The 19,909-nt window shown below is 40.8% G+C and overlaps 1 protein-coding gene across 2 annotated transcripts in view; it reads right to left on the reverse strand.

The window, feature by feature from the left end:
• LOC309662494 (cyclin-Y-like protein 1) overlaps nucleotides 1-16,344 on the reverse strand; it is a gene marked incomplete at its 5' end in the record, with an annotated part of 34,336 nt that extends 17,992 nt beyond the window's left edge. For both annotated transcript variants that reach the window (XM_082465253.1, XM_082465252.1), the window contains 3 exons: nucleotides 4,993-5,027; nucleotides 6,913-6,987; nucleotides 16,119-16,344. In XM_082465253.1, coding sequence (XP_082321379.1) covers nucleotides 4,993-5,027; nucleotides 6,913-6,987; nucleotides 16,119-16,344 — 336 coding nt within the window. The remainder of the gene's footprint in view (nucleotides 1-4,992; nucleotides 5,028-6,912; nucleotides 6,988-16,118) is intronic.
• Between the last annotated feature and the right edge of the window lie 3,565 nt (nucleotides 16,345-19,909).

Raw genomic sequence — 19,909 nt, forward strand, 5'->3', positions numbered from 1 at the left:
TGGAGGTAAATCTTACTAAAGGTACAAATTCGTGAGAATTTATCTACAGTGGTGTTGGATAGGTGACAAAGAACTTTTTGAGACCCTCTAGAGAATGAACTATCTTTAAAACACTTTAGAAGTATCCATTTATTTGTGAAGAGCCCATGAACACGGCAATAGTCAAATACTAAAATGGCCTAAACTATGTTAGGACAACTCTCTTCCTTAAAGTAAGGCCAATAACCAAATCCCAATCACTGAAAGCCACTGGAAGGAAGAGTAGCATTCTTTAATACCACAGAATACGAACAATTTTAAAGCTGGGTTTTGGTTTTGGTTTTTGTTTGTTTACTAATTCAGATGAGCCTTCCTTCCTCCTATTCATATAAAATAGTTTTCACCATGCTGTCACACTCTCCCATCAATGTCCTCCACAAATACATGAAAGGTGAGGCAGGGAGAAAATCTAGTTGATGCTTTTTAAAATACAGAGCATTTAAATAAAAATTGCCAGTATCCAATAATCAGAAATATCCAAATGGCATATATAAAACACCATTTTGCTTGTTTCAGATGCTTTATGCAAAGCCACTTATTCCTTATTAACAAAAAGTTCTAGATGTAACATATTTGAAACAGTATCACTATTTGGAAGACTAATTTCTCCTTCAAGCTAGAAATGTTTTAAACTAAAACTCTGATATGGTCCTTAAGCTATTTGGTTAATGTGTAATTTTAGAATCTCAAAAAACAGATACAGCATGAAAAATGAAAATTCACTCATTCAAATACTTTGATTCTAAACGAAGCAGGTTATCTTTTAAGGTCACTACTATTAGGGTATAATATGACATACACTACACGTAATAAAAGTCAATTCTGACCAAAAATCTATATATATGAGGGGAATAAAAATAGTAAGGAAATGTACCAAAATATAGACTAGTTGGTAGAGCTTTGGGTGCTATTTATCCTGTTTTCCTCTATTAAAAACTTTTTTTTCTATTATGAATGTATATTGATTTGTCTTTGGAAATATTACTGCTAAAACATTTAAAATTTTTAATTAGATGTGCTCTATAATCCTATGGGGGCTCATTTAAGTTGTATCAGCAACTTACAGTCTACTGGCTCGATCCTACAAAAGAAACACTTCCACAGGCCTACTCCTGAAACTATTCAAACTTTCCAGCATCTAGTGTTCACTAAAGGATGGCAGAATTGAAGCCTCTGAGCAAAGCCTAGATATGTTAGCTGCCAGCAGATTACTTTCCTCTCATCTTGCTTGAAAATTTAAGATAACTGTCCCTTATGATTAAAGCTTTACCATTGCTGGCTCACAACCTCAATAAACTGCACTGACACACATAAGGGTATAAAATGCAAATACAAAAAAAAAAAAAAACAAGTAGCAAAAAACACTACTGACAGTTTAATGTTCATAGGTATTATTTCAATTGGTCACTGAAGAAGAGTATTTATCTTCATTCAGCACTAAGGACAAAATACATGGACTTTTACAATCTTTATAAGGGGAAAGGTTGCTTAGTAGACTGCAGGTTTAATGGTGAAGACTAGAAAATAATCATACCTAGGAGGCTAGTAAGTAACAACCCTCAAAGCTTATCATTAAAGGTCAAGTACCTGTTGAAATCCTGCCCCCACCCAATGACTCTTCCCATTGTGCCTACTGCCTCTGATTTTAACCCATTAAAAGAATAAAGCTGGAGAGAGCGAGAGTACGAAGTGCGGCAACCCGAGTCATGGCAGGACAGGCATTTAGAAAGTTTCTTCCCCTCTTTGACCGAGTATTAGTTGAAAGAAGTGCACCCGAAGTTGTAACCAAAGGAGGCATTATGCTTCCAGAAAAATCGCAAGGAAAAGTATTGCAAGCAATGGTAGTAGCTGTTGGATCAGGCTCTAAAGGAAAGGGTGGAGAGATTCAACCAGTTAGTGTGAAAGTTGGAGATAAAGTTCTTCTCCCAGAATATGGAGGCACCAAAGTAGTTCTAGATGACAAGGATTATTTCTTATTTAGAGATGGTGACATTCTTGGAAAATATGTCGACTAAAATAAGTCACTATTGAAATGGCATCACGTGAAGCTGCCCGTTCCCCCAATGGCATCACGTGAAGCTGCCACTGAAGTTCTGAAATCTTTCATCCTGTAAATAATTTCCGTGTTTCTTTTATAATAAAGTAATGATATCCAAACTAATGATATTCATTGTCTCTGAAATTTCGTTTTCTCTGTATTGATTTAAACATTCCCAAATAAAAGTATATAAATGAAAAAAAAAAAAAAAGAGAGAGAATAAAGCTGAAGTTCACTTTTTTCTTCCCCCTTTTCACAAGTTTTGGATACGTTTATTAAGAATCAATGACTTTCACTGAAAAGTCTGTAATACTCCATCTATGTTGCACATTAATGGACAATATGTAGGGTGAGTGGTTTGAATAGAATTCATACTCAAGGCCTTAGTAGAAAAGTATAATATTCTAATTATAGGTATAATCAAAAATATTGTCTGAATTAATATCGTTAATTATATTGCATTAAACTTCAAACTCAGAACCTATATTCAAAGAATAAATCTAAGTTTGAGTAGACTGACCACAAATCTATTTCCTCTCCCCCTTCTTTCAGATATCATCTCATTAGAATTAAAGGCATTTTTTAAAAAAGCTATACATAAGACAGGATAAACAGCAGATGATTTTTAATGTTTGAAAGGTGAAAAGACTAGATAAAGGAGTGGTAACTGACATGGCAGAACAGAGGAAGCACAACCTTGGTACCTACAGAGGCTGACTAGGACAGGAACAAGAAAACCAGTTTGTCTTACAGAACCCAAGGCAGGCTCAGAGTTCAGAGGCGTGGTCCCCAAATCCTTGCAGTGAGGCCCATCAGTTAACGAGTTGTCCAAGTGATGCTTCCAATTAGATCTTAACAGACAGCCAAGGACCATCACACGTTTGAGGGAAGCCCCCAACAAGTAAGAGATCAAAACAGGAAGAAGGAATGGGACTTCCCTGGTGGCGCAGTGGTTAAGAATCCGCCTGCCAATGCAGGGGACACGGGTTCGAGCCCTGGCCCAGAAAGATCCCACATACCACAGAGCAACTGAGCCCATGCGCCACAACTACTGAGCCTGCGCTCTAAAGCCCATGAGCCGCAACTACTGAAGCCCGCACGCCCTAGAGCCTGTGCTCCGCAACAAGAGAAGCCACTGCAATGAGAAGCCCACGCACCCAACAAAGAGTAGGCCCAGCTCACCGCAACCAGAGAAAGCCCACGTGCAGAAACCAAGACCCAATGCAGCCAAAAAATAAATAAATAAAATAAAATATAAGGACGCTTTAAAAAAAAACAAAACAAAACGGGAAGAAGGAATTGATGGGAGTGATAAAAACTCAGGAGCAAATGAAAACTTGAAATTGCATCAGTGAAAAAAAGAATGACAGGATATAAGAGAACTCTATAAATTGAAAATAAGGTAGACAAAACAATATATTCAATAGAAGGATTAGAGCACAGTCAAGGAAATCTCCAGGAAGCAGGACAAAAAGACAAAATGCAAAGCAGGAGGGGAAAAAAGTTAGCGATCTGGTAAGTCTAAGACTTCCAACATCTGAATAATAGGAACCTGGAAGAAAAAAACAGAATATCAAAGAAACACACCAAAAAGGTCTATACCAAACCAAATTATGAAATTTCAAAATCCCAGGGAGAGGGAAGGTACTAAAAGGTTCCCGAGAAGGAAGGGATGGGGGAAAATGACTAAAATCGGTAATGTACAATGTACCATACAATGTCAACAGGTTTAAGAGCAACAGTGTAAATGAGAAGATGAGAGGGAAATGTCTTTAGAACGGCAAAAATTAGTTTCAACTGAGAATTCTATACTTTATCAAATAGAAGGAGTTTCAGAGAAGCTAGATCTCTCTAAACTTTCTGCCCATGTGCCCTTTTCCCAGGAAAATGTGCTCCAGTAAAACAAGGAAGTATAACAAGACAAGAGGGAAACAGAATCTAGGACATAGGGGATCCAACATAAGAGAGCAGAGTTATGTGAGATCCCAGATGACTTCACACAGATATCCCAGGAAAAGAGGCATAGAGCAGGCCTAGGGGAACACTAGTCTATATGGGAGTAGGAAGACAAAAGATTGGGGCAAAGTGTCTCCAAGAAAAAAATGGAAGAGATGTGGCTTAGTAGACGGAAAATAGTTTTCATAGGCATGTGACAAATGTTAAAACATTTGGGGAAAAAAATAGCTGTTAGAAAACAGGCAAGTGAATATAGTCAGGAAATTAATTCCACAGAAAAAATGAAGAATGTGAAAGCAGGGAGACCGGGCAGGGAGCTACTTACTGCATTTGGCTGTGTGAGATCACGTTGGCTAGGAAAAGGGGGATTGGGTTATCCTAGAGAAGTGCAGAAGTGCTCCAATTTCATTAATATTTAAGAAAAAGAATGAAGGGTGTACAAGGAGGAGGCACAGTCAGAGAACTATATGGCTCAGCAATGCACAATATTTGCAGAGTCGTAGTAATGTAAACATTGATTCTGATTTAATAAAAACTGATACATGTTGAGGGAACACAGGGAGGGAAATAACGTCATGGTGGAGCGAAGAAGCTCAGCTTTCACCTGCTATGACAAGAAGTCAATGGACAGTGCTAAAAATTAACTTACCTGTTATACTTTTATTACTTTGGTTAAAAAATAAGATCAAAAAAATAAGGCAAAAGAATTTAAGGCAGATCTTTATACTACAACCGTATTAGTGAAATTTAACGTAAATGTCAGAACCCTTAAAAAATGGGCACTACTAAGTCAAAGACTTTCCTGAATCCATTTGATAATTAGGAAAATAGAGATTTAGAAAATCTACAAAAAAGAGGTCCATGCTAACAGTATTGGATCCATCATATTTTTAGGAATCATGGCAGACATATTTTTAATTCAAACTATTAATTTCTTAACTTTTCAACTGTTTACTTACATGGTTGAAATGGTTGCTCCTCCTCTTTTCCCGCACTAAGAATAAAAAAAATTAACTGATGAATTCTGATACAAATGCCATAGAAAAATAAAAGTAGTCACTAATTATCTGATGGATTACCAATAACACAATGAGATAGAATTCCATTCTATTTTTTAAAATAATTTCCAACAAAATATATAATTTAAATCACCCAGCAAGATGAGTCCTATAAATAAAATCTAAAAACTTAGTTTCACTTTTTTGACCTAATAGATATTCTGTATTAGGCACAAATGAAAGACTCCCCATTTACAAAAGAAAAGGACAAAGCAAATCAGGCCAGGTGAGAAACTTAGCTAATAAAAAAATGTACCTGCTGCATAGCTGAACTACTAGCCAGGAGTATTTTCTCAGTCTTCATTTACACACAGCTTACTTTAATTACCACAATCTACAGATGACGACTCTAAGAACCAGTTTCTGGCCAGGCACTCGTCTCCGAACGCACCAGGATCTCTGGAAGCATCCTGAACCACTTAATGGTAACCTACTCAAATACCTTACTGAAAAAATACACAACTGGAAAGTAACCTATGTTAAACGTAAATTTTAAAATGAGTGTGCTGACCTAAATGAACATATCTACAGCACACAAAACGGTTTTGCTCCAACAAAGGCCAGAAGAATAAAAGCCTGAAGAGGGTCTTAGGCCACACTCTTGCTCACATTGCCTCCTTTAACTCCAGACAGGCATCACAGGCACGGATTCCTTAAGGCTGAAGAGAGAGACAGGCATGGGACAGCTTTTCTTTTACTGTCTCCAGAGCCCCTCTACATGTGAGCAGCTCATGGCTCTGGAAGAAACTGAGAAATAGAGCAATCCTAACCAGAAATGAGTGGCTCAAGTACACACACTAGAAAAATGCAAGTTAGAAACCCCAGGAGCTTCCAGGTTGGTGAGCATGTAGTACCCTTGCAGAGGGCATCAAAGCTCTGTGCCCTGTCCCCATGCCTGGCCCTATGCATCTCTTCCATCTGGCTGTTCCTGAGTTATATCCTTTTATAAAAACCAGTGATCTAACGGAAAAAAACCAAAAGCAAAACAACAACAACAAAAAACCAAACCTCCGTTTTTTATTGTGCTGCATCACTTTAAATATTATGGAATGTTCACTTCTTGTATTCCTGCTCTCGTAATCAACTGAAAAACTTGGTCACGTATGGCTTTTTAGCAAATAAACTAGGATTTAACATAACATTCAGGAAGACAAGCAGGCAAGCAGGAGTGCAAAAAATTCTACGGTTCTGATTCTCATCTTAAAACAAGGAGGACACAGGAAATGTATATGAGTTTCACATGCTGAGGATAATCTTCTGGAAAACCCCATATGGCATGTTGCTCTTATTACCCTGGCACAGCACTACATTAGGATGAGAAAGTTTTGAATAGCTTAAAAGTTCTGAGTAGCATAAATCTGGATGTGAGATAGGCTCGTCTGGTTGAACACTGTGTAAAACAGGGCCAAAATCACAAGGCTCAATTCCCACATATAACAACTGATTTTTCTGATTTGACCAAATGAAAACCTAACTGTGACCTAAACCCTATCATTTGTCTTTAACATATGTGCTCTTCGGAGCAAGGGGAAAAGGACAAAGTAGCATGGAGAAATAGACCACATCTAAATCATGTGGCCAGTTGACTATGTTGATAAAGAGGTGGCAAAATGTATAAACAGATAGTCTAAGTGTTCTCCTCCCTAAAACACTGACAACTAAAGGAAACTGTATCATCAACATATTAAAATAAGACAAGTGAATACATAAAAAAGTGAAACATTTAAACCACTGTAAGAGTTTTTCTAAATACCTCCTATAATACACAAAACAAAAACAGTTTTCACTCTTTTTCTCAGGGAAAAAAAAGCATTGCCTTACCATCTGTTTGAGATTTGCTCGGAAAAATGGTGCTTGCCCTTGGGTGGTCAGAAGGGTTTGGTTCCAAAGCTAAGTCTGTATAGGAAGAAGAGAAAAAGGTGTGGTGATTTAGTTGAGTAGAAAAATACATGATTTTAAAGATAGCTACACATTGATTGAAACCACTTATTAATAGTCTTGAGAAGAGCTTTTAGTAATGACAAAAAGGCAATTTTAGTAAAGGCACAATATAAAAATTCTATTGGGAAACAGCAAAATTGTAGAAACTCTCCATACATGTGGACTAAAACCATGGCTATGTCTTAGACTTCTTTAACTTGCACCTAAATAATCTATGCCATTTTTAGATGAATCATATATGTGACTCCCCTCCTATTTATCAATTAAAAATTCAGTCACCCTCTTTTAAAGCTGATATTACTAGCACATTCCAGGAACAGTCTCAAGAAGCAAGTTATGCTGTGGCCAACTACTGTCAGATACCAGCTCAATATATCAAATATGCCAAAACGAAGTGAGTTGCTTTTGGCAAATGTTCTTCAGACAATCAAATGGCTAATTCTAACTCCATTCAACAAATGAACTCATTTCATTGGCTGTGGTTTATCTGGGGGCTATTCATCATGGCAGATTTAAGAGGACTACATAAAAGTTCAATGTTCTAATCTAGAGGAACACTTCCATGAGAGTGATTTTTAACTTTGCCCTCTATTTCCAAAGCTAAACTCACTTCTTCATTCCACGCTGCATGATTAATTTGGGGCTTCAATAAGAGTACTTTCTGGAGCAGATCATAGGGCTACTAGAAAAAAATTTTGGCCATACCTACACGAAAAGGTGGGTCTGCCTGTAGCCCACCTTGCACCAAGGTGGGATAGCGTCTTCTATTTAGGCAGAAATACAAAACAAGCACAAGCTACCACACAGGATAGTAAGGTTGTTGTTTCAAACAAACAAACAAACATAAAAGCCCTATGACACTTCCTCAGCAAAGTCCATCTCAAACCATTTAACCAATCTTTTAAGAAACTGGACCAAGATTCAGATAAAGAGTAATGGTTAAGGCAATTATTTCCCAAACCACATAATAACTGATCTGTTTTTGAAAGATGGCTTTGATGGTCAAAGTGAAATACAAATATATCCCTGCCTCTTAGAGAATCCAAAGAATACACACATTGATATATTAAAAACTAATTAGTCTAGTAGTGAATTCTGTCTAACCCAGCATTTCACAAATGTATCTACCTAGAATCCCCTTTTCCCACCCAGAAAGAATGTGGCACGAACAGTAATTTTGGACTTCCCGTTTTAACAGGAATCTGAGCCATCCATTTTAATGTCATTGCCAGCACTAGTAATTTACAGAGCTAAACCAACTGCTTTGTTCTTCATGAAAATTCCTTCACTGAATTTGAAGTTTATCAAGCTGCTTTTGGAGAAAATATTCTATTCAACATTTTTATGTAAAAGACCCATACAATTATTTTAAAGTTTTTTTCTCCTACATATTTGAAAAATTAAGACAATGGGAAAATAAATTATTTCAGCTGTACACAAAATGGCAGGCAGAGACTTTCACAGCTGCCTCTAACCTATAGCTTCCGAAAGAATTCATGACTACTTACCTATACCAAAAAGAAAGTAAATAGACTACATTTGAATCTAAAAAATAAGCAGAAATGTTTGCAAAGTAGCTGTCTTATTTATCAGTGTCTATGGCATGGTAAAACTTAACAATTTTCAATGGAAGTCCAGGAAAATTAAGTGCCAGAATCAAAGAGAAGCAAGCTTTAACACACACACACACACACACACACACACACACACACACACACACACACACACCCGCCAAACCAAGATGTGCTACTACAGATCTAAATACAAAAGTCAAGAAGGCTGGGATAAAAGAAATGACAACATGCAAAAAAAAAAAAAGTAAACTTAGCCCAAGTGACCAGAAAAAAGCTGGCACTCTCCCTACTCTATCCTAGGGGGTTCAAAGGTAGGCACAGGATCCAGGAACGGCCAATCAATCACAGCTGTCCTGGGGCTTGCCAAGAAAAGAGAAAGGCAGAACTGTACTCTAGGATCCTTAGCTAGTCTTGAGCTGCTGGACACTCCCCTTGCTATCATGAGGGGAAAGGCTTTTCAGGAGACATCAACAGAGGAGAGCAGAACTGAGGAGATCATTTAACTCCTGGGTCAAGTAGTGCTTAACTCTGTGATGTTCTTTTAACTTGCAACTGAAGGAGACCTGGTTAATCAGCAGTACTGATGATCACACTAAAGGTGGGGAAAGGTAAAAGTCACTTGCTCATTCCTTTATCAAATATCATGAACAAAAATCTGCATGAGACAAAACGATGCTCTGTTTAAAAGTTACACACAACCATTCACAATCATTAACACACAATGATTCACAACTGTTACTTTTAGTTGCTTTTCTTATACGTTAAAAAAAGCTCTAATTAGTGTACAATTTATGTCTTCTTGTTACTAACAAGCGCTCTCCACCCCACTGTTGCATATTTATTGTTTAATGAATACACACTGGCCCATCAAGTGTTATTCCTATACTGGACTTAGCCAATCCCCTATTGCTGGGGATTGGTGCTTACAAAGTTCTATTCTTAAAATATTATGAGGAAAATCTTTATGTACATAGTTTTTTAAAATAATGGTTTTATCTCCTTAGCAAAGATCTTCGGAAGTGGAATGACTAAGCCAAAAGGTTAGATCACTTTCACGGCTCCATGTACAATGCTAAATTGCTTCCTAAAGAAGGTGGGGGGCACATTAGGGTATAATGCTACCAATCATGACATTTTGAGTTCCTACCCTTGCTTTGGATACTTGAAAAAAAAAAAAAAAATTCCTACTGATATGAATGAGGAACCTCACTGTAGATCTAATTTGTATTTCTTCTGATTACACAGTTTGACCATTTTCCCACAGTTATCAGTGTTATTTCCACTTTGGTGAGTTGGCCTATCATTTGAATGTACTGTAAACACCAGGGCCCTACTGCTGTCAGTTTGCATGAGGTTTTCAGAAAATATTAATCTTTTGTTTATAGCCTATATAACTAACAATTTTCTATATAACTTGCACTTTTTGCTAATGAAAAATACCACATCACTATCTTATAGAATGGACATGTGAGCCATTAGACAGTAAACTCATACATACACACAATATTTCTGCACTTCCCATGAACTATCTTCCCAAGAGCCTAAGGAGACTCTGATAAAACCTACCACACTCTTCACTATCACAAAGGTAAGACTGCCAACTATTAAGCAAAGCTTTACCACCCACCATCCCTCTCATCCCTCTCCCCACCACATGCACACACAGTAATTTAGAGACTTCAGGGAATTACTGTGCATTCAGGAAATTACATGGATTCTTCCGAAAGTTATTTCTTTAGAAACCTCTAAGAATGTTTTACCCAGGAGAAATATTCTTGAGCTCATGATTAGGGGTTATGATTAAAACTGTATTTTAAGACCCATCATTTTTGTATTATCAATTTAAATTGCAACTTATTTGACAGCATGATAGGTCGATGTAGAAAAAGTATGATTAAAAAAAAATTAAACTCGGTCTTCATGTAAACATTCCTCAGAGGAAACCTGTAAAACACCACCGACACTGAGTACTGTTTTTCCTCCAATCTAAGATTCTACCAGTTGTTAAGATCCATCTCAATTGCAGTTGTTAAAAGTGTGAAAACATAGGCAACTTAGAACAAATGAAATGCATTACTGAAGGCTAAAAGTGTTAAAACTATGCTATCAAACTGTCGATAAATGATTTGTCCTTGTTAAAATATTAGAGGGAGAGGGAAGTGACCAAGAAAGCATCTGACAGAAGCAGCATATTTCAGAAAGCGATTAATATCGACATATTGATTTCAATATATTCCAAATAAACAGGAGATGTCAGCAGTTTCTGGGCCAACTGCTGAGCACCAGTTTACTTAACGGTAACCACTGCATTTACTGAACTGCCCTAGCATCCCTATACTGTGCAGTGTATTAGTTTTATGGCTCATAATACAAACATTACAATCTTTACAATTACCATGTAAACTGATGATTTCATCTCTTTGCGTCCACACTTTCCACCGCAGTCAGGGAGTTCCTGCCAGCCAGCCCTGAGCTGGGCTGCCTCACCAGCGGGTACACAGCAGGCTCCTGCACCTGCCAGGCTACTGCTCACCCAAGCCTTGATCCTGCTTTCCTAGCTTCTGACAATCCTGGCTTCCAAACTTCCCAGCTCTGGTTTCCAACTGCTTCTGTACCTGCCTCTACCCTGGTTCTCAGTTTTGCCTTATTTTAATCCTCAATCAGTGTTACAGTGATCATGACTGAGAGGTGACACATAGGTAAGTACACCTGGCTTTATATATTTCTAAAGAGCACTTTACTCAGTTTCTTGGACTTTTAAGAACCTTTCTGGGTTGCAAGTTACCTTCATTTCATTTCACATTACGCAGTGTTACTGTTTTAACTCTTAAGTTTTATTACTTTAATACACTAAAACAACAACAACAAAAAAGGCTGAGAAAAAAGGTAGTATTCCAAAGAAGCTCACATAATGTCAACAATAAATTCTGTTCCTATATGCCATGCATTTGGAATTTACAGTCCTACTCTCTATCAATACTCATTTTTAAAACCTTGGACAACTCAATTTATACCTAAGAGAAGAATTCCTACACTACCTAACTCAGAACATGGTGAGAATCAAATGAAATGCAAGAGCAATCTATATACTACAGCCTATTTTAGACCCTTATTATTATCGCTTTTTTGTTCAAGCCACTGTTGGCTCTCACCTGAGCTACCGCACCAGCCTCCTAACTGGTCTCCCTCTCTGCTTCCTTCCACCCTTACAGTCTATTCTCACACAGTAGCTGGTCTGATCTCCCTCCGCCCTCTCTACCCCCCTTCCCTTTTTCTAAGAATTAACATCATTCCCCTGCATATAATCCTTCAATGGTTTCCCATTACAATTAGACTAAAATTCATATTTTTTGGTCAAGGCCCACTAGGCATACAAGGTCTTAATCCCCCATATTCCTCCTGGCATTCATTCACTCAGCTGCAGCCACCCATCTTTCTGTCCTTGGCACGCATCAAGCATATTCCCTTCTTAGGAACTGCACAGAAGCCTCTTCTCCCACAGCCTCACACGGCTCTCTTAGGACTGCTCATGGGTCGCTTAAGGAGAGAAGCTGTCTTTAACCACCCCTTGTAAAACTGTCCTCCTCCCCAGCCCATTACCTTCATTTTCTTTCTTAGTGTTCTCACTACCTGATGTTATTCTTGTGTCGTCAGCCCCCAGGCACCTCTAGAAAGTAAGGACCTGAGTTAGGATACGGGTTTTGTCTTGTCTAACCACTGTTTGTCCTGCCTCTGGAATGGTGCCTAATAATCATGTTTCAGTGTACCCAAAACCAGTTAAGGTTTTCCCAATTTTCCCACATCATCTAAGATTTCTTCTAATGCTGTCTTTTGATGTGTCTGTCACCTAGGACCAGAGTTAATTTCAGATCTCTTAGAGTAGTAGTTTAGTTACTCAGAATCAAAGACACAAGACAGGTTACCAAGAACCACGAAAACCTAAAAGAGGAAATCTAATGTTCAGTGAAAAATCAATGGTAACTTTAATTTGGAAAAAGAACATTTAATGTTAAAATACCTTTACTACAAAATGACTCACCCTATGAATTTAATTAAGTCGTAAGACAAAGTGTACAATCAGAATGCTATAGAGAAGTATCAATACAATGCATCAGTTTTTATCTGTGTCCCCTGACTAAAGCATTATAATGGGATTATAAAAGATGCTCAACCATAAAGGCTGGGTAAATGAATTATGCTCCAAGGTTATTCGATGGCCCAGTAAACAGTTGGTAAAAGGCAGGCTGTAGAGCTATGCGCAGTTGCATGGAAATACATCACCCTGGAGCACTCTCTAGGTGTCAGCACGGTTACAGGAGCTTCATGTCGTTACTTTTCTTTATAACAAAAAGTTACAAAGTGGCACATAAAGAACAATCCCATCTTTGTAAAATAAACACAATGTTATGTTTATATGCATACAAAAGGTTCAGGAAGAATCAACACCAAAATATTAATAAAAATTCTGGATATTCTGAGTGTGAGTGAAGGACTTTTCTGTGTTTTCTCAATCTTTCACATCAAATGTTCATTAATACTGTCACCAAAAAAAGGAAAGATCTGTTGCTCAGAGGTTTTTCCACATCATATTGCCAATTCCTTCCCTACCCACTCTTCAGGGGGATGGGAGGTAGGGGTCACTTGAGAGAGCACCTTTCACCAGAAAATTAGCAAAGCTCCTAAGGTCAGAACATAAAGGCTGTATGAAAAGTTGATGAATAAAAATAAAATCAGATAATAGGACCGTAGCATCTTCTTTTCTATTATGACACTACCATCAGTTATATTAGATATACTGTTAAAGACAAAGTAGTAAAAAATTCTTTTGAGTCTATCTGAAATCTATACTACGTTCTTAGGAGTTACTTTTTTGAGATGGCTTGAAGAAATCATGTTCTTCTCCAATGTTTCTGAAGAACAAGACAGAGCATCATTTATGTACGATTTTCTCTAAGTAACCAAATAATTCTTCACTGTAGAAAAGCCAAAATGTTTTATATCTGAGTAGGTATTTCTCAGTTTCCAGGGAAACTGATACAAAATTGTCTGAAATAAAGACATGAAGAGCAAACTTCCAATGTGCCTGTACTTTATATTTGGTGTTCTGACCTTGTTTCTATGGAAACTTAATTAATAGGCAAATGCTGAAATTGAGGTTTCTCTTATCACTTTATCGAATGCCCCCCCCAAAAAAGACAAATTGAAATGAAATTTTAACAATCATGTTAAACATAAAAAGGTAAATTCTGTACTCATGAACTCTATTTTTCCAGTTCCTGATTTAGCACTCCTTCCTTATCATACATAGTCGTATGCTAAATGCTTAGTACCTTACCTGCCCGCTTACCAGCTTCCCCTAATGTCCCTCTGTCCAGGGCATTCTCGGCTTCAATTGGATTTCACCAGAACAAACTCTTTAAATTATATCAACGTGTTTACCTGACTGATAAATTTAGGCTATTTCATGACTTCTACTTTTATTCATATCCATTGCAATGTATGTACAGACAGAGAATGGAGAGGTAAATGTTGCTTCTGAGTTGTGTACAATAAACTGGAATGGCAATAATCAAAACTGGAGTATGCTGAGATAGGCCTAACTTATGGATAAATTATAATAAAATATAAGGTGCACTCTAAACAGTTTCTTAAGCATCCCAAGAACTGAATTTGGCATATCTACCACCTCCCAAGTCTGTCTCTTTTGTTCAGTAGCTGTGTTACACAGTCATTTCAGATCTCTAAGTCTTGGCTTCTTCATCGGCAACAGAGGGAGAATATATACGGGCCTTATTTGTAGATGGAAGGGCCGAGTGAAATACACAAGAAAATGCATTGTAAATCTTAAAAGAATTCTATAAAGGTCCAATTTTCGTCTCTCATCCTACACTAGCCAACTACTAACTGTTTTTAAAAATCATTTAGAGGCTTACCTTATAGCAACAAGCAGAGCAGTTTTCACAAGTACTTACATGCTTTGTGTTTAAAGCTACAATTAATTCACATAATTTGTTCATTCTTTCACAATATCTAACGATTCTGAAAAGGGAGTACTTTCCACTTACAAAGCCACGTCCATCATAAGGGTGAATCCACAGGCTTCATTATTCTAACTTTTAAAGAAATTAAATAAACCCAACTAAAATTTAAATAGAAGAGCTGTAAGACATTTCGTCTATGAAATAATGAAATAATCTCTGGCATTTAAATGAAACAAATGGGCCAGTGGGGCTTTAACATCTTTATGATACAATGTTTTATACTTCAAAGAACAGTCTTTATTAAAGTGCCACTATGCTACCCAGAATTTTTTTTTTTTTTAACCTAGAGCCATCCCTTTCCAAAATTCTAGAGGCAAAAATCAAACATTTCCTCTCTTCTCTCTCTCCTCTCCTCCCCGACAACACCCACCCCCAGCCACTTAGTCTACAGAACTTTTACCTGAACATTCCTAAAGTTAAATAGTATTCTACTGGGGGGGGGGGCGGAGGAGGAGGGAGCCATGGAGACATTTTTCTGCAGGATGGATGTGGTATGTTAACTCCCAAACCTTTATATTACAAATTACAATCTGAATTTGTTTTTTCTCCTTTGAAACTTCTGTCCAGCAGTCTCAGGAACCACCTCACCCCTCCCTTAGAACAGGCAACGTGCAAAAGAAGTCGGTTAAGGCTGTGCAACTGAAGACATACTTGTGTCAAAGTGGGAATTTAAAAGTAATCAGAACTCCATGGGGTCTCCTTTGGTAAAGAAAAAAAACCCAACAACTATTCTCTGCAGCCGTGGCAGTAACGTTTCACACCGTTCACAGTTATTTTAAGCCCCTCTCCCACCATTTTCTTTCCTATCGTGTTCAAATTATAGTTAGAAGGGATAAAGTAGCTTCTATCAGGGCGACTGAAAACATTAAAATCCAAAGAATTTTAGTTAAGAACACCACACTGACTCTGTCCATCTCTATTTTGAATTTAAATGACAAATCCTCTAATGTTTGTCTTAATTGTCTCGAGTATCAACTACCTTAAGGAATAGAAATCTGTCATCAGGCCCTTACCTAGTTCCTTCGCTTAGGTACCATCTGGATAGGGAGACGGGATGGATACGCCGAAGTTAGAGTATTTAAGTTTGCATTAAGAAAAGAGAGACTACACCAGAAAGTCTCTGCTAAGTCCCACGAGATGTTAAATAGAACCACGAACAGGAAGGGCCGCGGATTGGAGGGTCTCAGGCCGGGCTGGGAAATGGGAACGGGGGAAAGAATTGGGCATTCGGGTAGGGAAGAGGGAAGGAGACTGGCCGGACGCGACTGGTAAAGAATAAGGGGTGGGGACGCCAAGCAGAGCCAGCCTTCGTCCCCGGTGCCCAGCCCTGGGAGAGCCAACTCCGGGCAAGAAGGAGCCCTAGGCGGCGTCTCCCTCCCGGGGGACCCTGGGGGCGGCGGAGGCCAGAGGTAAGCCCGAGAGCAGACGGCGCCGACCCCGCGAGGGGCGAGGCGCGCCCGCCGCTTCTTACCTTCGGGCATCTCCCGGTCGCTGATGTGCTGCAGGTGGTGGCCTTCGCCACCTGCGAAATCCAACTCGGCGGGTTCCACGGTAGCCGCCGCCGGAGCTACTGCCACCGCATTCCCGGCCGCCGCCTTGTAGACCTCAGACTCGCAGTCCGGCTCCGCTGACCCCCTGCGCCGGCCCGACTTGGGGCTGGCATTGGGGGACAGGCAACAACACAGCGAGTTCCCCATGGGGCGCCTTCACTCCTCGCCGCCGCCGCCTCCGCTCGTCCCCCGACTCTGCCGAGCACAGAAGCCGCCCCCTCCCCCAACAATGGCGCGGCGGGCACTGGCAGCCCCGGGCTATGCCGGGGCTGTGCCGCACATGCAGACGCGACTTCGCCCGCCGCTCTCCTGTCCGCCCAGCCGCCGGGGCCCCGGGCAGGGGTACGGCCCCGGCCGCACCCCTGCCCAGCCGCTGGGCCCCGGGCAGGGGTCCGGCCCCGGCCGCACCCCCGCCGCTGCCTCCCCGGAACCAACTAGTCTGTGAGGGCGGTGACCAGACCCGCTTATTTAAAAGGGCTGGGAACCAGACAAGCGCTGAGACGCGCAGCCACTGAGGGAGAGAGCGCAGCCGGAGCTCCTCCTCCTTCCGCTGCCACCTCCCGACTGAAAGTAGCTAGCCCGGCCGGCCCTTGCCTACCGGAATGTGTCCTTCGGTTACCTGGTTACGACGGACCAATCACGACCAGAGTTCCCTCCACGCGCCCTCCTCAGAGCGCAGGCATGTGACTCACAATGCCCCGCCCCCGCCCGCGGCTGCCCCGCCCCCCGAGCGGCGCACCCCAGACTCTGGTTTCCATTCATCTCTCGCGCTCCGAGCTTTCCGGTCCTGCGGGAAGCGCCGCGGGAGTTTGTTAATCGAAGCCGTCCTGAGTCAGTGGGCTCTGTAGAAAGCCCCTGTTCGTAAAATGCCAGTTCAGTTAGCAACTCGCTTTCACTGGGTCCACAGTTGACTCATTTGATGTATTGCTCAACGAACTTAGTTTCACCCCAATTTTTGACCGTTTTTTATAACTGAATGCTCCTCCTGTCTTGCCTTCCAAAGAGTGTTAGTTTCCGCCTACAGTTTAACCATAGCAACCCCCGGGGCCCTGGTCCTACTCTCAATAAAGAGCTGTGGCTGTGTCTTGAATGAGACTCGAGGACACGTCACCCCTCCACTTCCTCATCAGCAAATTAGGGACCAAACTCCCCCCTCCCACCTCTGAGGCGCTGGGATTCAGCAACTCGCTTTTCTCGCCTGTTGCTCTCTTCCACGGCAGGAGTTTCCAGGTTTCCCTACTTTAGCCAACAACAACGCATAAAGCACGATTTTCTCATACAAACTTGAGAGTCACAAAGTGAAGTACCACGGTCTTGATTTGATGAAGATGATAACGATAGTTAACATTTGGCAAACACTATGCGCCCGCCCCCGTTCCAAGTGAGGTACTCATTTAACCCTCGGGAACAAAATCCTCAGAAACCTTCATTTTACAGATTTTACAGACGCTAAGTCACGTTCCCAAGGTCACATGATTGCTCAGGGGTGTGGCCAGGATTTGATCCCTGATTGTGTGGATCCCCAAAGGCACCTTATTGTGATCATCAGAAAATAAAGGTCGAAGTCAAATTTGGTTGGAAGTGGCATAGTGTATCAGGATTTTCTTTTTTTAAGGAGGAACAATTTTTTGATGTGGATTTTAAAATACTTTCCCTTCATTCAACATTGATTAGTCCCTCCTACATGCCAGGCACCCGTGTGTGAAAAATAGTCCTGCCCTCAGTGACCTCAGGCACGGTGAGAAAACAAAGGCTTAGAAAGCCCAACAGTCTGAGGTCACACTGCTGCAAAGTACTTAAACCTGAAATTCAAACCTAGATCTATTAACCCCAAGTAGATGCTGGGGTAAAGAGCTTGGTTTTCTTCCCAGAAACATGAGAGCCATTGAATGTTGTGAAGTTAAGGAGTCACTATCAGGTGGTTTGTAGTGAGGTCACGCTTGAGAATAAGTAGGACTGATGGAAGCAACAAAACCCATTAAGAGACTTTATATTCATCTAAGAGAGGAGTGAGGGCTCAAACTAAAGGCAGTGGCAGAGATTGGAGTGGAGGGAAAGGATCTGAGGTCATCTGGGAGGTAGAATAGAAGTGCTCAGTGACTAGATATGGAGCGGGAAGGGGAAAAGAGAAGCAAAAATGGCTGCTAGGGTTCTGGCTTAGGGAACTATGTAGAGTGTGGTTACTTTTTCTTAGATAGTGCAGGAAAAGGAAGAGGTTTGGGAAGGAAGATCATTTTGGGTTCTGTTAAGCGGAACATGGAAATGGAGCTCTCTGGTTGAAAGTAAGCCTCTGCAGGCTAAGTCCATTTTGTGATATCCCAACTTATGTTTTCAAAAATAACACATTAGATTAACCAAGATGGCGGAGTAGAAGGACGTGCTCTCACTCCCTCTTGCGAGAGCACCAGAATCACAACTTGCTGCTGGACAATCATTGACAGGAAGACCCTGGACTTCACCAAGGAGGATACCCCACGTCCAAGGACAGAGGAGAAGCCACAGTGAGACGGTAGGAGGGGTGCAATCAGAGTAAAATCAAATCCCATAACTGCTGGGTGGGTGACTCACAGGCTGGTGAACACTTATACCACAGAAGTCCACCCACTGGAGTGAAGGTTCTGAGCCCCACGTCAGGCTTCCCAACCTGGGGGTCCGGCTACGGGAGGAGGAATTCCTAGAGAATCAGACTTTGAAGCCTAGTGGGAATTGATTGCAGGACTTTGACAGGACTGGGGGAAACAGAGACCCCACTCTTGGAGGGCACATACAAAGTAATGTGTGCATCGGGACCCAGGGGAAGGAGCAGTGACCCTGGGGGAGACTGAACCAGACCTACCTGCTGGTGTTGGGGGGTCTCCTGCAGAGGCGAGTGGTGGCTCTGTTTCACCGTGGGGATAAGGACACTGGCAGCCGAGGTTCTGGGAAGTTCTCCTTGGTGTGAGCCCTCCCAGAGTCTGCCATTAACCCCACCAAACAGCACGGGTAGGCTCCAGTGTTGGGTTGCCTCAGGCAAAACAACCAACAGGGAGGGAACCCAGCCCCACCCATCAACAGTCAAGTGGATTAAGGTTTTACTGAGCTCTGACCGCCACAGCAACAGTCAGCTCTACCCACCACCAGAGCCTCCCATCAAGCCTCTTAGATAGCCTCAACCACCAGAGGGCAGACAACAGAAGCAAGAAAAACTACAATCCTGCAGCCTGTGGACCAAAAACCACAGTTACAGAAAGATAGAGAAGATGAAAAGGCAGAGGGCTATGTACCAGATGAAGGAACAAGAAAAAAACCCAGAAAAACAACTAAATGAAGTGGAGATAGGCAACCTTCCAGAAAAAGAATTCAGAATAATGATAGTGAAGATGATCCAGGACCTCGGAATAAGAATGGAGGCAAAGATTGAGAAGATGCAAGAAATGATTCACAAAGACCTAGAAGAATTAAAGAACAAACAAACAGAGATGACCAATACAATAACTGAAATGAAAACTACACTAGAAGGAATCAATAGCAGAATAACTGAGGCAGAAGAAAGGATAAGTGACCTGGAAGACAGAATGGTGGAATTCACTGCTGCGGAACAGACTAAAGAAAAAAGAATGAAAAGAAATGAAGACAGCCTAAGAGACCTCTGGGACAACATTAAACGCAACAACATTCGCATTATAAGGGTCCCAGAAGGAGAAGAGAGAGAGAAAGGACCAGAGAAAATATT

Source organism: Balaenoptera physalus (genome assembly GCF_965194825.1).
Source record: "Balaenoptera physalus genome assembly, chromosome: 6".
Taxonomy (NCBI): Eukaryota; Metazoa; Chordata; class Mammalia; order Artiodactyla; family Balaenopteridae; genus Balaenoptera; species Balaenoptera physalus.